Genomic DNA, 20026 nt, shown 5'->3' on the forward strand with positions numbered 1-20026 from the left:
TTTCAACTACAGTATTATCCCTGGAGCTGACTCGCTGACACTTTAGCTCGGCTGCAGTGATGTATTACACGGTAATTGGTGTCAGTCACGGTGACGAAATGTATAAGAAGTCAATAAAGAGTGTAAACCTGGAATGGAGTGGGTGTCATTGCGAGGGCTGCTGGCGCCGTTCTCTGGGGAGGCACTGCCTGATGTGGAGGAAGCACTGGGCTGGGCTTGGGTGGTGCCAGCCGTGTTGTCAGCCTTTCCTACTGAGCTTTTCTGAGCTTTCATTACTGCTGTCTGGCTCGTAGCTGTGCAGCTCGGCGGGGAGGTTTTAGGCCTCGCACCAGGGTTCGGCTTCTTTTCTTGTTCTCTAGCCCCATGAGCGCTTCTGGGGCCATTGGCACTGGCCACATCCCGTCTGGCCCCTGCAGCTCCTGTGCCATTGACCACTGGTGCGCCAACTGAGGCTGTCTTTGCTTTTGCTGCTACACCCTTGTCTCCTGGCTTCTTCACATTCTTTGCCTTGGGTGTGTGACTGTCCCCTGGTTTGTTAGCTGTCCCCAGTCCATCAGACTTCATGGCTGATGCAGCACTATGGGAGGAAGAGGTTCTGTTTTCAGACACCCTCTGGGTCCTGTGCACATGGGTACTCTCAGATACAGATGAAGAGCATTTCACAGCCTTTGACTGCAGGGGGGGAAAAAAGCAAATTAGCCATGTAACTGTGTTACTGAACTGGGTTAATCAGCAAAAAATAAACAGATCATAGTTATAAAAACCAGAATAATATTAGAGCAGTTTTCCACGGGCCACTGGAGCATACCATCAGACATGATGCGGTCTAATCTCTGAGATCTGTACAGTCAGCACAAATCTCTATACTTAGTGCTCATCAGTAGAACCTACCTGTTGTGTCTTTATTTAATGACGTGAGCTAATTTCTTACCGACAGGTTTTTTTTGTTGATATTATTGGTAAGAAGAAATTGTGCTTCTTTTTTTTCCACTTTACATTTCATTTTGTGACTGAAGCATGGCAAATTGCTCATTTGACAACATCACACCACTTCCTGAGAGATCTGTAGGAGTTCTTTGCTCTTAACCACTCTCGCCTTTTACCTTGGCAATCTCTGTCTGGATCACATCTGCCAGGCTTATCTTAGCCATACACCTGTTTAAAGAGGCAATGCTGCTCATTTCATACTGTCCATCTTTGCTGTGAGGGTGGGGCATTTATGACATATGGCATCTGATGGCCATGGACTGTACTGACTGACAGGAATTATATCTAACATGGATTTCTCAGAGCTACAACAGGCCTTCACATCAGCAACTAAATCAAAATCAACAACAACAAATAACATGATCTTGTTTTTAGTCCAAAAGTAAGCCTTTGAATGAACACATTGTAAAAATATTACCTGTGAACTAGTGAATACAGGCTTTTTACCAAGTCTTCGACTGTCGCCTTTATCAATAGCATCTGTCAAAACAGGACAAAAGCAACATGAACTCACCAATTAGTATTGTGCCTGCAAAACAAGTTATTCAAATCTGGGCAGATGAAAAGTGATGCACCAATGTATTTTCAAGACATCGCCCTTCATTATCTGTTCTAGAGTTTTTTCATTCACAATTTCCACAGCTGGCATTTACCTCCTAACCGTAAGGAAACAAACAAGAAATCAATGGATTGATCAGTAACTCATGTCTGGCTGGCACTCTTGCAAACGAAGCAAGGCTATTTCTGTACTTCATATAAACAGTTTTAGAGCCTAAGGATTTATCTCATCTAAACAAAAATAAATGTGGTCAATGTACTGTATTTGCTCAAATGCATTTGTTGAATCCGACTACACTGGCTGAATACTGTACTGAATGTACCAGTAATTGGCACACACTGATAGCAGCTAAATGAATTATTCATGCAGTGTATTTCAACACATTACTAGCTCAACAGTAGGGAAGCAGCATGTTATTTGTATTTGTGGCTACTTATTAACATGTGCTGAACTGTAAAAAACTGGAATCCAGCCTTTCATTCCCACCCATTAAAATCAAGCATGGTGCATCTGGTGCATTTGCCATGACAGTGTGCACTCATCTGCCAAAGACAGTTAAAAATGTACCTCAGGAATATAGCAGAAACGTATGACAAATGAGTTAATAGCGACCAGGTTGCAGTGTAGAAAAAAAAGGCAGGAAATGTTAAATTGTCCAACAGCATACGCTCCAAGGGCTTCAGTTCATCTCTAATGATGCAGAACCACTGCTACAGCACTAGGCTGGGTTAGGGAGAGAGGAAAAAAAACCCACATACACACAGATGAATATCTTAAAAATAAAGAGCTCACACATCAATTTTACCTGCTAGTATCCTCTCTCTGTGTTTGGACGATAGAAGCTCCCATCCCTGTGTGTGGCGAACCGCGTAAAAGGTTTGAAGCAGGAAGGTCCAGAGCCGCCCGCGTAGTGTACAAATCTCCTGCCTGAACGGCTGGCAGTAATATAGAGGAAAGAAGGAGAAGAATGGAAGGGGGTGCGCTAAAGCACAAGCGAATCAGCAGCTGCTTGAAGAACCTTTCACCATGGCAACAAATACCCTCCCTCCTCCCCTCTCTACCTCCCTCCCTCCGTCTCCGTTGCAGAATCCACTTGAGCTCCCTCGAGCAAAATCTGTGATGTCACTGGCTGATGCCCATACTCCTGTTTCCATGCCTGGTTATAAAACAGGGCTGGAAGGCAGGGAGGAGCTATCTCCGCCTCTTCCGCCTTTCCAACCACACACACCCTTCACCAGCAGACACACTGCCAGATTAGTGAAGGCTGCTGGCACACATCACAGTCTCCCTCAGCCTAATCCATTCCGCCATACTGTACAGTATTTACAGGGGTTATGCGCTTCAACTTGCGCAGCCAGGTCACTTTCCCATGGAAGTCATCTCACAAGCTTAACCTGCCGGCTCACACACTTTTATTAGTCTGTATTCTAACAGTTTCAATTATTTAATTAATTTACCCAATCTTGACTTTAGCTTAGAAAGTATAAGAGGTTTTAATTGTGACCTTTTAACATCATAGGCCTAATGATAAACCACATACCACCACTTCAATTCTTCTTGATACATCAGCTTAGAAATCAGAAGCACAGTTCACTTATGGTGACATTTTAAGATGAGGCTGGTGATATGCTACGCCTTTGACATTGTCATCAAATCCCATTAAAAGACCAAAATCAACACAGCATTGATTAATCCCCCATTAGCTACCAACTTCCCCAGCCCATGTTTAGGACTGTTGCTGTCTGCCTTTCATTTTTAAAGAAGGGCAGAATAATTTCCTCTAATGGACAGGCACTGTGTTTTTTTTTTATTAAAGGTTACTTAAACAGGAGTGAAGGGTGCATTTGTTGGGGAAAACTTTCCGTTGCCAATGGTGCCGCACTATTCCACTGATCTACAACTGGAGGAAACAGGCCAAAGCATACTGCAATTTTCTGCCAAGGGCAAGAAAGAAGAACACTGCTAGTACTCACAAGTGACAACTGAGTGTAAATACTTATTAACAATTAAGGTCCCATATCTTACACTATATATACTATTCCAGTCTTTTATTTGCATTCTTTATATCCATGACACAATATTTTTGTGGTTTTAAGTAGCAAAAGCCATCTCAATATAGTTTTACACCTCATCAAGCTTTGCATCAAGCTTTTCTCTGGAGCTCTATCGAGTATAGGCTTGTTTGTGTCTGTCATTACAGTACTTTGATTTCAAGTAGCCTCTCCTCTGATAGGCCAACTCTTTTCTCAGTGATACACACTCAGGCCACCCACAGGATGGAAGCGATAGTATGACTGTACGTTGTTTTTTTTCTAGATGAAAGGTGGGCCGTGTTGAGGGCAGACATAAGTGTGAGTTAGTGACATCACAGACTTACAGTGAAATCACAAACTCGCATAAATCCAAACGGCTTGTCCTAACTACACACTTACTGATCACAGGTTGTGTGCATTTCTCTGTGCACTGAGCGTTTTGACACTTTCACAATATTTATATAGCACCTAGACCTGCTTTAAAATAAAAATAAAAATAGTTTATACAGTATGGGACCTGTGAAATAAAGGACAGCGGCCATGTTCATTATAATAAGGTAAAACACAGATGAGGTAAAACATTATGACCACCACATGACCAATCACATGAAGGAACGAAATGGTTGCAAGCTAAGATTTTTAAGACCTTGTTCAAGAAAAGAGACAAACTGCCAAATTATTAACCAAAATAAACTAGACTTCATTGATCATAAATAACAGGACGATAGGCTTTTTGACTTTTCCCCAACACAAGACAGCCATTATTATACAATTCTCTTTGGACACCATTTTATGTTTACATTCTAGTTTCCTGAAGTTGGTCCCTGACACCTCCTTCCAGTGACTTTACGTATTTCCTGAGGAATATTAAGATTAGTCTGTCATGTCTCTCAACCAAATCATGGCAACCATTTATGACTCATTAATGGCCTAATCTGACATAATTGTTGGGAAAACATGTAGTGTGATCTCAACAAGGGTTCAGAACCAGGACATGCAGTTGCATTTGAAAGCTTGGTAAAAAAAACAAAGAACCACACTGATAACCCACCACGCAGATGAGATGGGAACTTTAATGATCACAGTACGCTGTAATAAGAACTGCTTAATATTACCTCCTCTTGTTTAGGCCCTCCCTGCTCCAGGTGAAAACCCTCCTCAATGTCGTCTCCACACAGACGGTGCACAGCAGTGAAAAGATCACAGCAGTTATCCACCGTCACGCCTTCCCTGATGGCTGAACACAGTTTCTTCAACAGCGTTGGCTCTCTGGTAAACTCTTCTCTCTGTAACGCGACGTCAGACGGGGAGAAAAAAATAAGCACGCTGACTATTTCCTCACGTCATCGCAGTAAATGAGAGCACATTAACACGGCTGCATCGCCACCGTACCCTGCGAAGGTCCTGGAAAGCCTGAGTGCAGGTCACTTTGGGGAAGTGCTGGATGATGACATGCAGGCTCTCTTCCTGTAGCTCTGTCGCCAGGCTCCTCACCTGCTGGGCCCACTTGACTTCTGGGAGACTGCCAATCAACTGCTCAGCGCTACAGAGCGTGGTTACTGCATTCTGTACAGTCTGAATGGAAAACACCTATCAGCTAAAATAAACTCTGTCTATGCGAGACCACAAAGTAAAGTCAGATGAGCACAATCCTATATATATATAAAAAAACAAAATTCACACTTTATTCCTGCCCAGCACTGATTGATCAATGGAGGGATTTCCCACACTGTGCAACAGTTCTTGGCCGGCTCTGAACCTCAGCACTTGCCAAGAGTGAGCAACAATAGGTTTGTCTTGCTTTACTCGCAGAAGGAAACCCACAGTCTTGTCTCAGGCTCAAGACTCAATTATCAATTACAAGCGTGGATTTCTCCCCATCTGTCTGCATCCACATCGTATTCCTAAATTACCTTGTCTTTAATAACTAAGAATATAATAAAGGTCCGTTTAGATTAGATCATGTTCAATTTCCTTCCTATGGAAAAACACTGGTGAACGGGCTATTGATATTGGTGCTATTACGTCAATAGAGCAGGGCCGATGACTCTGGCGGGGAGGGACTCACCATGGTGTCAGTTACAGCAGTTAGACAGGCTCTGTGGAGCTCAGGTGACAAGAGGGAGAAGTTTCTTTCACACCAGGCCTTCACAAAATGTTCAGCAACCCACCTGAAGACACACATTGTAGCGTTACAGGAGTGCATTTTCAACTCAGCAGTTTGATCGGAGTGTGACAAACTTTTCAAGGTCCGTGCAGTGAAACCCAGAGGCTCCGAGCAGCGGCCGGCGCAGCATTGCTTGATGGAACAGAATGAATGAGTGAGGTTGAGACGCTCAGCAACGCACTGCTGCACAGAGCAGCGCTGCACCATCGCGTGATTCATCAGACTTAGCAAAGACAACAAGGCAAAGGCAACCCCCCACTCTACATACACAACACACACACACACACACACACACACACACACACACACACACACACACACACACACACACACACACACACACACACACACACACACACACACACACACACACACACACACACACACACTTCACATTAGAACCATTACAATCCGCTCACAGCCTCGCTCAACACATCCCAACCTCTGTCCCTAACCTACATTCACACACTTTTTGCCTGCTGACTGGGGTGTGATACACCGTAGTTAATATGCAATATGATCAGCTGAAGGAAAACTCAAAGGGTAAAAACACAGTTTCTGTGCACAGAAAATGAATAGAAAAGGAAAGAGATGAAAGCAGTGCAGTATACTGTGCTTATCCTACACAGTGGGGTCCAAAAGTCAGTAAAAAAAAATCTTTACAAAGGTTTGACATGTAAAGTCAGGAAGAAATATTTCAAATTCAGCAATCAAACTGAAGCAAATAATCATTTCTACTCCTTTGTACAAAAGGTCAGATTTCCTTTATCATTGCATTGAATTAGATGACACTCTGGTGGATTTTGACATATTTTCCTGATTACGATTATTTGAGCCAACCGCAACCATATTTAATAATCATTAGAATCGTTTCCATTCATCTCTATAAAAACAGCTGGAAAACTATTTCCACATTGTTTTTCACTGTTGTAATGGCATCTATCGCTTTCTGTTATAGTTTAATGGCACATAGGAGGAGAATTAGCACCATCAACTGTTCATCTCAAGGTGCTTAACTTCTAAAATGTTGATGAGCATCTATTAACATCATGGATTTAGTTGCAGTGTCAAACACCACAGCACCGCTGTGGACAAAAGATAAGAGGCGATTTGTCGTATTTGCAAGTAAAAGGTGTCAGTCAGAGGCACTATTTATATGTCCCACAGTTCAATGCAAGTAGAGCCCCTTTTCCAGCCTGGCTCAAATCTACTAGCTTTTATTTCTACAAGGTTACACCTTGGTCAATTGAGGAGGTGCAGACGTTCCATATTTTAGTTTCCCATTAAAAGAGTCAGAGAGTGTGTGTGTTGCAATAACAATGATGTCACACTAGTTTCAAGTAGTGAAACCACATCACATAGGGTATTATCTGCAGAGGGGAAAATCTCAGGGAAGTGAAGTTCAAAAACACAACTGCAAAAACTGCTTACTGCTAGACATGCCATCAAAGAGAACAAAACGGAGATCTTCGAGATTGTAACTTAAGTACAAAAACCCAAATCATTTTCTAATCCTAAAATGTAGCTAATTTGTATTTGAGCAAATACTGATCACACTTTCCTCAAAACAGCGGTGTTTCTCATTAAAGCAATTTGCATCACTACCTTGGCCTTTGGCCACTTAACAAAAAAGAGGTATGCACCCATATGCTGGTTGCCTAGCAACAAAACACTTTAGTACAGTGTACTAACAGTGAATGGGTACTTTCTGAATCCATAGTAACTTGCAGTGGCAAGAATGGTGACAGCTTTTGAGCTTTTTTGTTTTGTTGTCTTTTTTGTTTTACATGTAGTTTTAAAGTGACATTTAAGAAAAATCTAAATTCTTGGACAGTTACATAAAATGTGGTGACTTTTCCAAATGTCTATATGTACATAATCAATTTCAAAGCTGTAACAAAGGATTAAAAAACTGTGGGAGTCTTGTAAGTGGCAGCCGGTGCAGAAAAAGAAATTGCTTTACGCAGACACTTACCTCTTACACAGCATGTGGAGGTTATGGAGGCCTAAGGCATGCGTGAGGGAGAGGCACTCAAGAACTGTTCTCTGAACCCCATCGACTGGCTGCAAACACACCAGGAGCAAAACAAAGGGCACGTTCACTTTGTGACAAATTGTGTAACAATGTGTAAACATAATACAAAAATGATTTACCATTCAAGAGAAACAAGGAAAATCACATTGGTGGTAAGAAACATGCACTAAATATAGTCTTGTATATGACTACAATTGCTTAGAAAAAACAATAAAGCATGAACCCAATATCCAATTAATATAATGTAAAATGAGAAGTGGACTGGGAGTTTAGAAAACTTAAATTTGATCACAACACATTAACACCATCTCCAACAAAGTTTCAAGTGAAGTAAAGCTATGTTTTACAATCAAGATCACTACGTTATTGTTTATTTTCTGAGCTTAGGTGACGTCATAGAAATGCCACTGCTGAACGGTGTCTGTGAGCTGTCCTTCACAAGGAGAGTGTGACTCAGGAGGCTGTCCCAGACGCAGTGCAGGAACTGACCAACTGTAATGAGCTGCTTGTCTGAGGACATCCGGAGCCAAATATGCACAGACTGCAAAAACAACCTCAGTGAAAACTGAGGCACACATTCTTCTAGTAAATCTGGCCCTTTTGTTTTTAAAGGGCATGAAATACTGTTCGTATCAAAAAAAGCACTCCATATTGACCAGTGACACATCGGCCTTTTGTTTCAAGCACACTGATTAACCGATTTTTGCTTCATGAATTCAGATGCAAATAAACGCGATACAAAAACCTCTAAGTGTAATGCAACTTCATCTTTACGTACAGTAGGTATAAAGCTTAGGCATAGATGTCAGGGTAGCTTAATGCTATTACATGGTCTACTTTTATTCATGCGTAGGTTTAGGCAGGCATGATGATTTGATATGAAGAAAGTCTTAATTTGATTCAAAATCTTCAGGTTTGGAGCAGTTTTTATTGATATTATGTTTACAAAGTACTGCACGAACAAAATATGTTCATCAATTTCTAAAGCTCAAATTTTGTTAAAATTTTATGTTCAAGGATGAAAAACCTAAAATTGAAAATAACTGTGAATCCTGGAAAGTACCTTCTACTAATCATAAACTGTATGTTAGTGCTGGGTGGTGTGCAGGTTCATCCAGTACACTGACTTTTAATTTCTGTATCATAATTAACATTTTATATACAGCCGTATCGGTGCAGCATTGAAACAGTTAGTGTAACTTCATAACAGGCAGCGAACTATTCACACTCATCGAACTGAGGTCATAACCAGGTAACTACCTTTTTGCTGTGTTGATGGGACCCCTGTACAAAATTACACTGCCTAGCATTATGCTGCGTAGAAATGTACTGCAATATCAGTGTACTTTGCAAAATTTCAAGTTATGGAAGAAAATAAGGATTCCCACCAAGCCTTTATTCAAGTGTGAAATATATACATAACAATTAAATGTTATTATGTACTTCCGATAAACTATTAACCTATATAAAAGCTTGGTCATGCAAAGAAATAAACTGCTGTGATACACCATCAAAAAAAATACAGTGATAAAAATGTTTGTTCTAACTGCCCAGCATTACTGTATGTGTAGTCTGAAATTCAACATATTTGAACAAAGGTAAAATTTGTTATGTTCCTCTTAATATCACTTACATAAGCCTATTTAAAAAAAAAATAATAATAATAATACATCCTTTAGGGCATTCACTACTTCTGTATAACTGACCTTGGGGAAGAAGCGGCAGCAGTCTCGGGTAAGAACCATCTCCACTACATCTTTCAGCCCCTCCAAACCCAACATGTCTGCAGCCAACACCACCTGACTGTGGGACAGGAGACACATACAGGTCAGCTTGTTTTCTGGTCCTGTGTTCTGATTCAGAACGGCCTGTTTGTTGACATATAGTACCTGGCACTGGCTCCGCTGGGCAGGTCCACGATGGCGCCATACATGAACTGGAGCAGGATTTCCATCTCATCTGGACCCAAGCTGAAAACATCAACACAATAAAATTTGTATAAGTCATTTATCACTGGTTAACATCCAAAATTGTCACAGATCCCACCCTGATATTCTACACGTTAGTCCAAACATAAAGTGTAAATTACATATTTTTGCATAAGGGCTGCAAACAGAACTGAGAATGCACACTCGATCCATGTGACTGCAACCTGAGGGCCACCTCAAAGGTTTCCCCTGCACATCAGTGGAGCTGCTCTCCATTCTCAACAGCCGTGTCTTCCCCCGTTACCCTCAGACCAGTAACGCTGAGGTGAGTGACACATCTATCCCTGGAGGAAAAATAGTGGACTTCATTTGCCACTCTGAAAGAAGGAGACTGCGGGGCGGGTGGGGGAGGGGGTGGTGGTGGTGGGGGATTCTTCAGCATGCAGTGGATGGGAAGACATTTGTGTGCCTCACAGAGCTAACACTGCGGTCTTACTTGGTAGAAATCAGAGCAAACTATTTGAGATTTCCCTGTCAGCGGGAGGCTGTGACTGCGGTCTGTGGAGTTAAAACATGGCATTGTGAGCTGTGGGAAGACATGAATAATGAAAGCGGTGCATGCAGTAATTCAGCTGTGTTGTTTCAGGAACAATGTGTGGAATTGTTCTTCTAGGAGTGGAGGTGTATTATTGACCTGCTGCTAGATGATAATCATGTACCAGTCTTACCCTTGCAGAGTGATGCACTGTCTGGAGCTCTCAATCCAACTTCCACTAAGCATGGCTCGGAAGTACTGAGACCGCGCACACAGGATTGCCCTAGAAACCCAATAAAAGCAGGCAGTTGCATGTTAGATCCACCCATCCATTTAATATTTCACATGTCATCTGCTGGGACTGTGTGCACTTAAAAGGCTTTGAAGTGATAAGCAAGAGGACAAAAAAACTATCTTGTGTGTTTTATAGTCTCGAGAGTGCTTTTAATCTCCCAGGCCCTGATTATACTGTAGCAGGATTGCTTTCCATTTCAACCAACCAAAAAGCTTGTCCTTGGGTTTTAGTGAACTACATACATAAATCTGCTTACTACTGTCGACCATTCATCTCTGTATTTTATTTCTGACATCACAAAAACATCTCTACATTTTGCATGTTAACCATACAGACCTCAATGAAAATATCAATGAAAATACGTATTTGCATTTCCATCTTTAAAGCACTTCTCTGTAAAGTTCCTGTCTCAGCCTCTGTAAAATGCTTTTTTTTTTTCCTATTCAAATTTGCTTTTATTTTAGCAAAAGCGACAAACTTAATCTAGAAACATAATTTTAACACCAGGCATTTAGATTCCATATTCATTATATGAATAATGTAAATGTTATAATAATGTAACAACTTTACACCAATGAGGTACTGTGATATGGCGCTATATGTAAATGTTGTTGGGTTCCTGTGTGTGTGTGTGTGTGTGTGTGTGTGTGTGTGTGTGTGTGTGTGTGTGTGTGTGTGTGTGTGTGTGTGTGTGTGTGTGTGTGTGTGTGTGTGTGTGTGACTATGAATTTGCTATATTTTAATTTTGTCACCATGTCTCTTCTGTAAATGGAAAATATATATTTATTTAATTTTTTATATACATTTATTCAGTATGGGTAAAGGGCCGGGGAAACCCTGGCTCAGCTTCTGGGTGAGAACTACAGCAACAGCTAACACTTCGCCGTCACACAGATCGCTGCTGCAGAGGAACCAAAAAAAGAGCCCAGCCTCTCCTCTCTGACGAGCTTCGCTGGCTGGCTGCTCCCCTGAGCAGGAGCTGGGAGAAACCTGTCTCCATGGTAACCAGCTGCTACTACTACCTCTGCATCACTGAATGACCACCTACTGCTGCTCCACATTTCGCGTGAGTCAACAGCATATGTGCGACCTCCGCCGTGTTTTTACATCTGGTAAATGTGGCAGTGATGTCCTGAAGATTATTACCGACACCGTGGATGCGAAAAAAAATACAGACTGAGCTTTTGAATTCCAGATGTGTCGACAGAGATGGCTGAGCTGTCACCATAAATAGCTCTACCTGTGGCAGGAGAAGACCTGCTCTGCTACTTGAATGGTGATGTCACACTGTTCGCCCCGTTGGTACAGATCCAGCAAGTCCGCTCCGAGGCCAGAGGCCGGCTCGAGAACGACAGCGTCTGGTCGAGATGAATAATCAAGAAGGACAGAAGGGAGAGAGCGAAGAGGAGAAAGGCTTTAGGTGTAGATTATTGTGAAGGCCACATATGTGGGTATTTGTGTGTGTGTGTGTGTGAAAAAAGCAGAATTTGCTATCATTAAATTCCTGAAGTACAAATACCATAAAAAAGAAATAAAGAAGAGCTAAATCATACATTTTCCATAGCGTGGCCGTGCTGTAATTAGCAGTAACAACAACAGAGATCCAAATGCGATTAGCTCCTAAATGGATTATGGCTGAGATAATATGATGTGAGGAAAGTGGAGGGAGGAGGGCAGCTGAACGGTCACATAACTGACAATAAACCCTTCATCTGTCTACCTGAGTCAGTGCAGCTCTGGTGGTCCGCCGGGTCAGGAGCGGGCAGAAGGCTTTCTGGCACAGAGCCCTCAACATCTGGGATTATTTCAGCCGAGCGCATGCTCTGGTCTGCCGTGTACACGCGCCTGCAGGGGCGAGACTCCAAAAGTTAATTAAAATCGGGCCTTTCATACGTATTTAAATTACAGTCTCATTTGATGCGCTGTGACTTCTGCTCACTGAGGCATTTTATGCAGAGGCTGGCAAACGTATGAAGTTACTCTGTATGGGAGGCAACCAGTTAGGCCCAAAGTGAATCTGCCATGGATCACACCATGTTGCTATCTTTCTATACATTAGTTGTTGTAATGGTCATTGTTATAGAAGCAACAGAGTGAGCAGAACAACCCAAACACGCTTTTTCCAGAAGCTTTTTCTCCAGAAACTTCAAACAGATGTTCCAAATGTTTTAAAGCCAGCTGGGTGATGTAATCCCTCCATTGAGCCCTGGGCCACCCAGCTTCAGAGCAAATCTGAAAGGAGGCTTTTCTGGAGAAAGACTGGGTATCAAGTGTCCACCCAAAATGTGTGGGGTGAACTCAGGCCTGGAAATCAGCAAGTATTAAAAGTTGGTATCAGATGAATTGGTACTTTGTTATTACCCTGTCTAAATTAAATCACTGTAATCTAAAATGTGTTGCACTCCTGTCCGATTCAAATTGGACTGCTTAAAAAAAGGTTTAAAATCTATGCAGGAGTAGCAGAGATTATCATTTTTAATTCCAGACAAAACCTGGTACCCACGGTGCAACTCGACAACGGACAGTTCGACGGTTGGAGATTTGTGCATGTTCCACATGCACAAAGGTTTTAGGCTTGTGAGAGGGAAGAGATAGCCGGCCAAACGGAGTATCCATGTGTGAACAGCCTGTTATACTAGTAGCTGATTTAACCTCAAGCTGCTACTCTGAAGCAGAGATGAACAGCAGCCAGACATTCTATTTTATTTTCAAATTTGTCGTTTTCACCTCCATCCAATCCTGGAGATTTGAAGCATTTTATCAGATATGGCAATGTTATCTCCGATTCAGCAAACAGCGTTTTTCCACATGTTCAGTAGTGCTTCCCAAGACCTTTAGAAACATCAGCTCAGTTCCCTTTTAAACTCAGATGGGTCACCCTGGTGGCAAAGGGCTTCACAGGTAGGTTCACCTTTTTTTACTCACATGCTGATATGCACATATGCTTGTTTTAATCTTTCCTCCCGTTTAAACTGCCAATTAAAAGATCAAAATCAAAAGTCCTTGTCCATTATAAAGTATGAGGCAACAGCAGTCTGCGTTAATCAAATCAACTTAATGTCTGTCTTCCAGTGATTTTTAAATGAGTCTGTCAGTACAAATTTCTGCCTTTTTGTTTCCCCGGCATTGTTTCCTTCCTGATCTACAAGTTGTTTATATTCATCAAACTAAAGGGAACTGAAAAAAAAGTATAATTTTGCTTTTGGTAACAGAACTCAGGTAACATATTGGCAGCGTCATCAAATTTGAAGTGATAACCTGGAGGCCCTCTAAGTATGAAGGACCAATGGCTTTAAAATGAAGAGACCATCAAATACTGAGCACTTCATACCTTTGATTAAAAACTCCATGACCATGATTCCAGGTGAAAATCTAATTAGAAGACTGATTACTAAACTAGCAGCTTTGCATTAAAGCCCCCTTTCAACTGCACCACCACAGCGTGAGCACACAGCCAACCTCCCTTTAATTTAGCATCTTTTGCAAGGATTTATATCATTCAGCTACAGTTTCGACAGAATGCTGTGAGGAATTTTCATTTAAAATTCCAAATGGATTAACATTTTTTCACTCCTTTTCAATTTTAAACAGCAATATTTAATAGATAATTTGGCTGGTAATAACGTCAGTGTCCAGTTTGCAGCTTTTCCTTTGCTGCCTTCCCTCTGAGTAACAAAAAAAGAAAAGCCGAACCTTTCAGAAGCAGTAATGTTCAATATTAGTTTAGTTCCATATAACATTATGTATAATGGGAGATTAGTGAACACAAAAAAACTCCTCCACAACTGAACAAGTGGGATTAGCAGTGCTGCATTTCTTGTACTGTATGTGAGAGGAATTTGAAACTGAATTTTTAACTCCATGGCACTTTAATAATATTTACAATAGTCCTATAATTAGGACTAAAGGAACAAGTCATCCTGGTTCAGGGTGCACAACAAAGCTTTGCTGAAAACTATGCAAATGTTACACTAGAACCTTTCAGCAGGTGATTATAAACACTCTTTTTGTGCTTTGTGTGTCTCGACACTAACGTGAAAATGTGATAATACTTTATTATTCAATAGCTGCAGCATCTGCAATCCTCCTTGAAAAGCAAACCCTGCAGATTAAATATGATGTTCTTGGCGCCCTCTATCAGAGAGGCACTGAAACTGTAACAGATAAGGTGAAGTGATGTCTCTTAACATGTACTAGAAAGCAGATGCAGAATAAGGCTTCATGTGAATAGTACTTGTACTATTGTAGCTGTCTTCTCGAGCTGCAAATAGAAGTTGTCTAAATCAGCAAATACGGAGGAGCCCAGTGCCTACCTGAGGAAATCTTTCAGCTCAGAGAGCTCAGAGCCGGGCAGATGAAGGATGATGGGATCTTTGTGTGTCTGTCCCTGAAGGATATGAGGAACTCGGGCCAACAGTATGGCTCTGTGTACTCGGAGCGAACCCGAGCCGGCATACAGAGAAACATCAGCCTCCAGTTCCTCCTGCAGCAACCTGGGGAAATACATTACAGCACGTTATCAGGGGCAGATCCCTCAAAAGGCAAATCACAGAACAAAATAAACTAGGTTGGACATGATGTTTTCATATTGAATGTACTTTTAAAAGGCAACATAGAATATAGACAATAAACAAAGACCAGCGATTCAAAGATTAGTTTGATGGCCTATTTTTCCTCTTCAGAATAACACAAGCAGAGTCCTGAGGCAGTCCATTTCTTCACCATCATTAAATCTCGTCCCGCCTCAATGACTGATCTGGGTGACCCAGAAACCAGCCAACTGGGCGTTATGAGTTAAAGGCTCATGTCCTGTCCATTTTTGTAATCCTCCGACGAGAAACGCCCAAATTGACAAGCCACTCATGCAAAAAGGAAATTCACATCCATGAACTGCTCGAATCCACGTGAGCTTGATTCTTGTGAGCTTCCAGTCAGCAGTGAAATGTAGTGCAACTTTGCTGTGAGCCAAGTTTCATATTTCAGATCCACTGATCCTATTATCGGAGGAAAAACTCCACCCTTGGCTATTCTTATTCTATTCTATGTACAGTGCTGATGAAAGTTTATGAAAACTTTTGAACTTTCAATATTTCTGCTTAAATAGCAACTAAAACATCATCAGAATTTCACACACGCCCTAAAATTAAATAGACGAACCCAATTAAACACGAGTACAAAATATACAAAATATACTGTATAAAAATACTTTTATTGAGAAAAATGGTTCAACACTACATATTGGGGAGTGTTAAACGTATATGAACCTTTCAAAATGTGGTGTGACTCTATTGTGCAGCAATAACTGCGAAAACATTCCCATTATCGACCGATGACAGTACGTTGACCATTCTCCCGTACAGAACAGCTCTGGGATGGCGATCAGTGTTCTCACATGAACTGTTCTCTTCAGCTCGTTCAACATCATAACTATTAAATTATGGTAGAACTTTGACTTGGTCATTCCAAAACATAAACTTTTTTCTTGAATCATTCTTTGGTAGAAATAAAGCACAAGGGAGGCTGTGGCTCAGACGGTAGAGTGGGTTGAACACTAATCAGAAGGTTGGTGGTTCAATCCCCAGCTCCTCCTGTCCACATGCCTAAGTGTCCCTGAGCAAGACACTGAACCCTAAGTTGCTCCTGATGTTGTACCATCAGTGTGTGAATGTTCTCCTGATGGCAGCGCCTTGCATGGTGATCTGTCTCATTAGTGTGTGAATGGGGAAACCATGTTAAAGCACTTTGAGACCGAAAGGTGATAAAGCGCTATACAAGTACAGACCATTTACAATCTGTGACTATGGATCGGTGGAGTCCTAAACTGTATATATTTATTTTTGTGTCTATAATCTGTGTGTGTGTGTGTGTATTTATTCATTGCTCTAATTTTTTCTAAAATAATTATTTTTATCTCTTATTTTATGTATTGGTATTTCTACATTTTTTTTCATATTGTGTGCACTTTTTTTGTGTTTCTATGGTGCTGTGACGACTACATTTCCCCACTGTGGGATTAATAAAGTCTAAATCTGAGTCTAAATAGGCCAAACACGAAAATTACTGGTGGTTTGAAGGGCACACAAAATATTTTGTCAGTTAATCGTTACAAATACAAGTGTGGTGGTGGGGCGTGGATTGGATCAGCTGCAGAAAATGTATTATTCATCTAAAATTAATTAAATGTTTCAGGAGATATTTATGCAGAAATATAAAGAATTCTGAAGGGTTCACAAACTCTCAAGCACCACTTTAACAAATGTGTGAAGATCCATACATTTCTAGTTCAACTTGAACATTGAGTTTCTCACCCTGGAAAGAGCGGTTTGACCAGAAACCTTAATTCAATCTTAACTTATTCAATATTCATTCATATTTTTAACACTTCTCAGCATAAGTTGAAATAATATACATTTTTAATGTAAAAGATCACAAAAACAATCCTGTTCAAACAGCAGAATAATTCTACCAGTTCACTATTGCTGGCTGGTTGGTTGATTAAAAACCCTTCAAATGCCTTTAACAGAAACCAACCAAACCAAATCCCCAAGAACAGTCGTACTTTGAGACCGCTTTGTATCGCTGTGGTAATAAAGCAAACGACTGGGTTTTTCTATATTTTGTAGGTCTCTGGATGCTGTCACGTGACTTACCTGTTAAGGTCTGCAGACAAAGCCGATGATAAACATCTCTTCAGCTGATCTTTGTATTTGCGCTCTTTGGCCTGGAACTCTCTCGCAGCCTCAGTGGTGATCATGGCTTGTTATGTTCTCTAAGATACAGGCAAAGACAGTCAATGATTAAGCAGCTCTGACTGAAGAGGACCAGATAACATCCCGTGGTTGGATTTGTAAAACATGTCTGGGGTGGAAGGCACAGATTATGACAAATATACCTGCAGGTATCACTGAGCTATCAGGTTTTCATAACTGAAAGTACTCTAACATATCGTTCAATAGTACAGGGTACTAACCACTGCACTGTCCAAAGAGCAACAACATGTTTCACACAGTCTTCGTGAATCGAAATTGCACTTCAGAGAGGCTGTTTGACCAGTTTGAGAGAAATCAATGGAAATGGGAAGAGGTGCTGGCGACAACGACACACAATCAGCACGAGACATTCAATTAGAATTGAATCGCCAATAATAGCTTCCATAATAAACAACCCGCTTCCACTGGCTTTCCAGGAGAAAAACACCCATGATACGATCACGGAGAATAGAAAGTCTCGTAAAGATACGTTTAATAGATATCTCATCAGCCTCCGTTCAAAAACCACACACACACACACACACACACACCTACCTACGTTGGTAGATGTGTGTGGGTCCTGCACTGTCTCTGCACTGTCTCTGCACTGTCTCTGTACTGTCTCTGCACTGTCTCTGTACTGTCTCTGCACTGTCTCTGTACTGTCTCTGCACTGTCTCTGTACTGTCTCTGTACTGTCTCTGCACTGTCTCTGCACTGTCTCTGTACTGTCTCTGCACTGTCTCTGTACTGTCTCTGCACTGTCTCTGCACTGTCTCTGTACTGTCTCTGCACTGTCTCTGCACTGTCTCTGCACTGTCTCTGCACTGTCTCTGTACTGTCTCTGCACTGTCTCTGTACTGTCTCTGTACTACTGTCTCTGTACTACTGTCTCTGTACTGTCTCTGTACTGTCTCTGTACTACTGTCTCTGTACTACTGTCTCTGTACTGTCTCTGTACTGTCTCTGCACTGTCTCTGCACTGTCTCTGTACTGTCTCTGTACTACTGTCTCTGTACTGTCTCTGCACTGTCTCTGTACTGTCTCTGTACTGTCTCTGCACTGTCTCTGTACTGTCTCTGCACTGTCTCTGTACTGTCTCTGCACTGTCTCTGCACTGTCTCTGTACTGTCTCTGCACTGTCTCTGTACTGTCTCTGTACTGTCTCTGCACTGTCTCTGCACTGTCTCTGTACTGTCTCTGCACTGTCTCTGCACTGTCTCTGCACTGTCTCTGCACTGTCTCTGTACTGTCTCTGCACTGTCTCTGCACTGTCTCTGCACTGTCTCTGCACTGTCTCTGTACTGTCTCTGTACTACTGTCTCTGTACTACTGTCTCTGTACTGTCTCTGTACTGTCTCTGTACTACTGTCTCTGTACTACTGTCTCTGTACTGTCTCTGTACTGTCTCTGTACTGTCTCTGCACTGTCTCTGCACTGTCTCTGTACTGTCTCTGTACTGTCTCTGTACTGTCTCTGCACTGTCTCTGCACTGTCTCTGCACTGTCTCTGTACTGTCTCTGTACTACTGTCTCTGTACTGTCTCTGTACTGTCTCTGTACTGTCTCTGCACTGTCTCTGCACTGTCTCTGCACTGTCTCTGTACTGTCTCTGTACTGTCTCTGCACTGTCTCTGTACTGTCTCTGTACTGTCTCTGCACTGTCTCTGTACTGTCTCTGCACTGTCTCTGTACTGTCTCTGCACTGTCTCTGCACTGTCTCTGCACTGTCTCTGTACTGTCTCTGTACTGTCTCTGCACTGTCTCTGTACTGTCTCTGTACTGTCTCTGTACTGTCTCTGCACTGTCTCTGTACTGTCTCTGCACTGTCTCTGTACTGTCTCTGCACTGTCTCTGCACTGTCTCTGTACTGTCTCTGCACTGTCTCTGTACTGTCTCTGCACTGTCTCTGCACTGTCTCTGTACTGTCTCTGTACTGTCTCTGTACTGTCTCTGCACTGTCTCTGTACTGTCTCTGCACTGTCTCTGTACTGTCTCTGTACTGTCTCTGTACTGTCTCTGTACTGTCTCTGCACTGTCTCTGTACTGTCTCTGTACTGTCTCTGTACTGTCTCTGTACTGTCTCTGTACTGTCTCTGTACTGTCTCTGTACTGTCTCTGTACTGTCTCTGTACTGTCTCTGCACTGTCAGCTAACACTCTCATCCTCATTTTCTTCTCGCAGCTAGCATGCTAGCTCGAGCTGATGAGCGTCCATTAATAGTTCTCTTTCTTCTTGAACAGTTTACAATAATAATACAAAAAAAGGTCCAGATAAATGAACTGCAGCCGATAACTGTCTGTTAGTGTGAGGTTCGGTAACACTTACTAGCAGAGTACATGTACATTTACGGGCTGACCCACTGACCGATGTTGTTGCCATCACCGCTGCACGCTGCTCGCCTCCTCACCAGGACAACGAGGACGGATCGGCCCACAGCGTCACAACCCGGAAGCTGCTGCACATGCGCAGTGTAATTACTAAAGAAAGGGCCAGACTCTTGTGACACGTTCAGGTGTCTGCGCCGGTTCTACAAATTATGAAAAGACAACCACCGCAGAAAAACACATATTTGCTCAGTGATCACGGGTGGATTGTAGGACGTAGGTGTCTTCTGAGGACGGAAGGGCGGTGATCACTGCGTTACAAAAATACATTTTGTTTATTTATTTATATTCTGTTATAATATTTCCGACTGTCCATGAAGGCAGCCAAAGAACTTGCCACCTGGCATTGACG

The 20026-nt window shown here is 42.0% G+C and overlaps 1 protein-coding gene across 6 annotated transcripts in view; it reads right to left on the reverse strand.

The window, feature by feature from the left end:
• The window catches only part of btbd8 (BTB domain containing 8), a 28081-nt gene extending 8357 nt beyond the window's left edge, over positions 1-19724 (reverse strand). The window contains exons 1-16 of one of the 6 annotated variants that reach the window (XM_069703968.1): positions 19417-19637; positions 17848-17868; positions 17190-17308; positions 14853-15032; positions 12260-12384; positions 11780-11897; positions 10438-10527; positions 9671-9751; positions 9488-9584; positions 7722-7810; positions 5648-5750; positions 4972-5154; positions 4695-4865; positions 2352-2481; positions 1406-1467; positions 129-672 (exon numbers count right to left, since the gene is read on the reverse strand). In XM_069703968.1, the coding sequence (XP_069560069.1) occupies positions 129-672; positions 1406-1467; positions 2352-2481; positions 4695-4865; positions 4972-5154; positions 5648-5750; positions 7722-7810; positions 9488-9584; positions 9671-9751; positions 10438-10527; positions 11780-11897; positions 12260-12384; positions 14853-15032; positions 17190-17293 (2077 nt within the window). In that variant the 5' untranslated portion in view covers positions 17294-17308; positions 17848-17868; positions 19417-19637. The other 5 variants (XM_069703967.1, XM_069703970.1, XM_069703969.1 and 2 more) reach the window with 5 other exon arrangements.
• Between the last annotated feature and the right edge of the window lie 302 nt (positions 19725-20026).

This window comes from Brachyistius frenatus, unplaced genomic scaffold (assembly GCF_029030835.1).
Source record: "Brachyistius frenatus isolate BFR_SWC_R1_liver_20210118 unplaced genomic scaffold, ASM2903083v1 Contig_49, whole genome shotgun sequence".
In the NCBI taxonomy this organism is placed as follows: domain Eukaryota; kingdom Metazoa; phylum Chordata; class Actinopteri; family Embiotocidae; genus Brachyistius; species Brachyistius frenatus.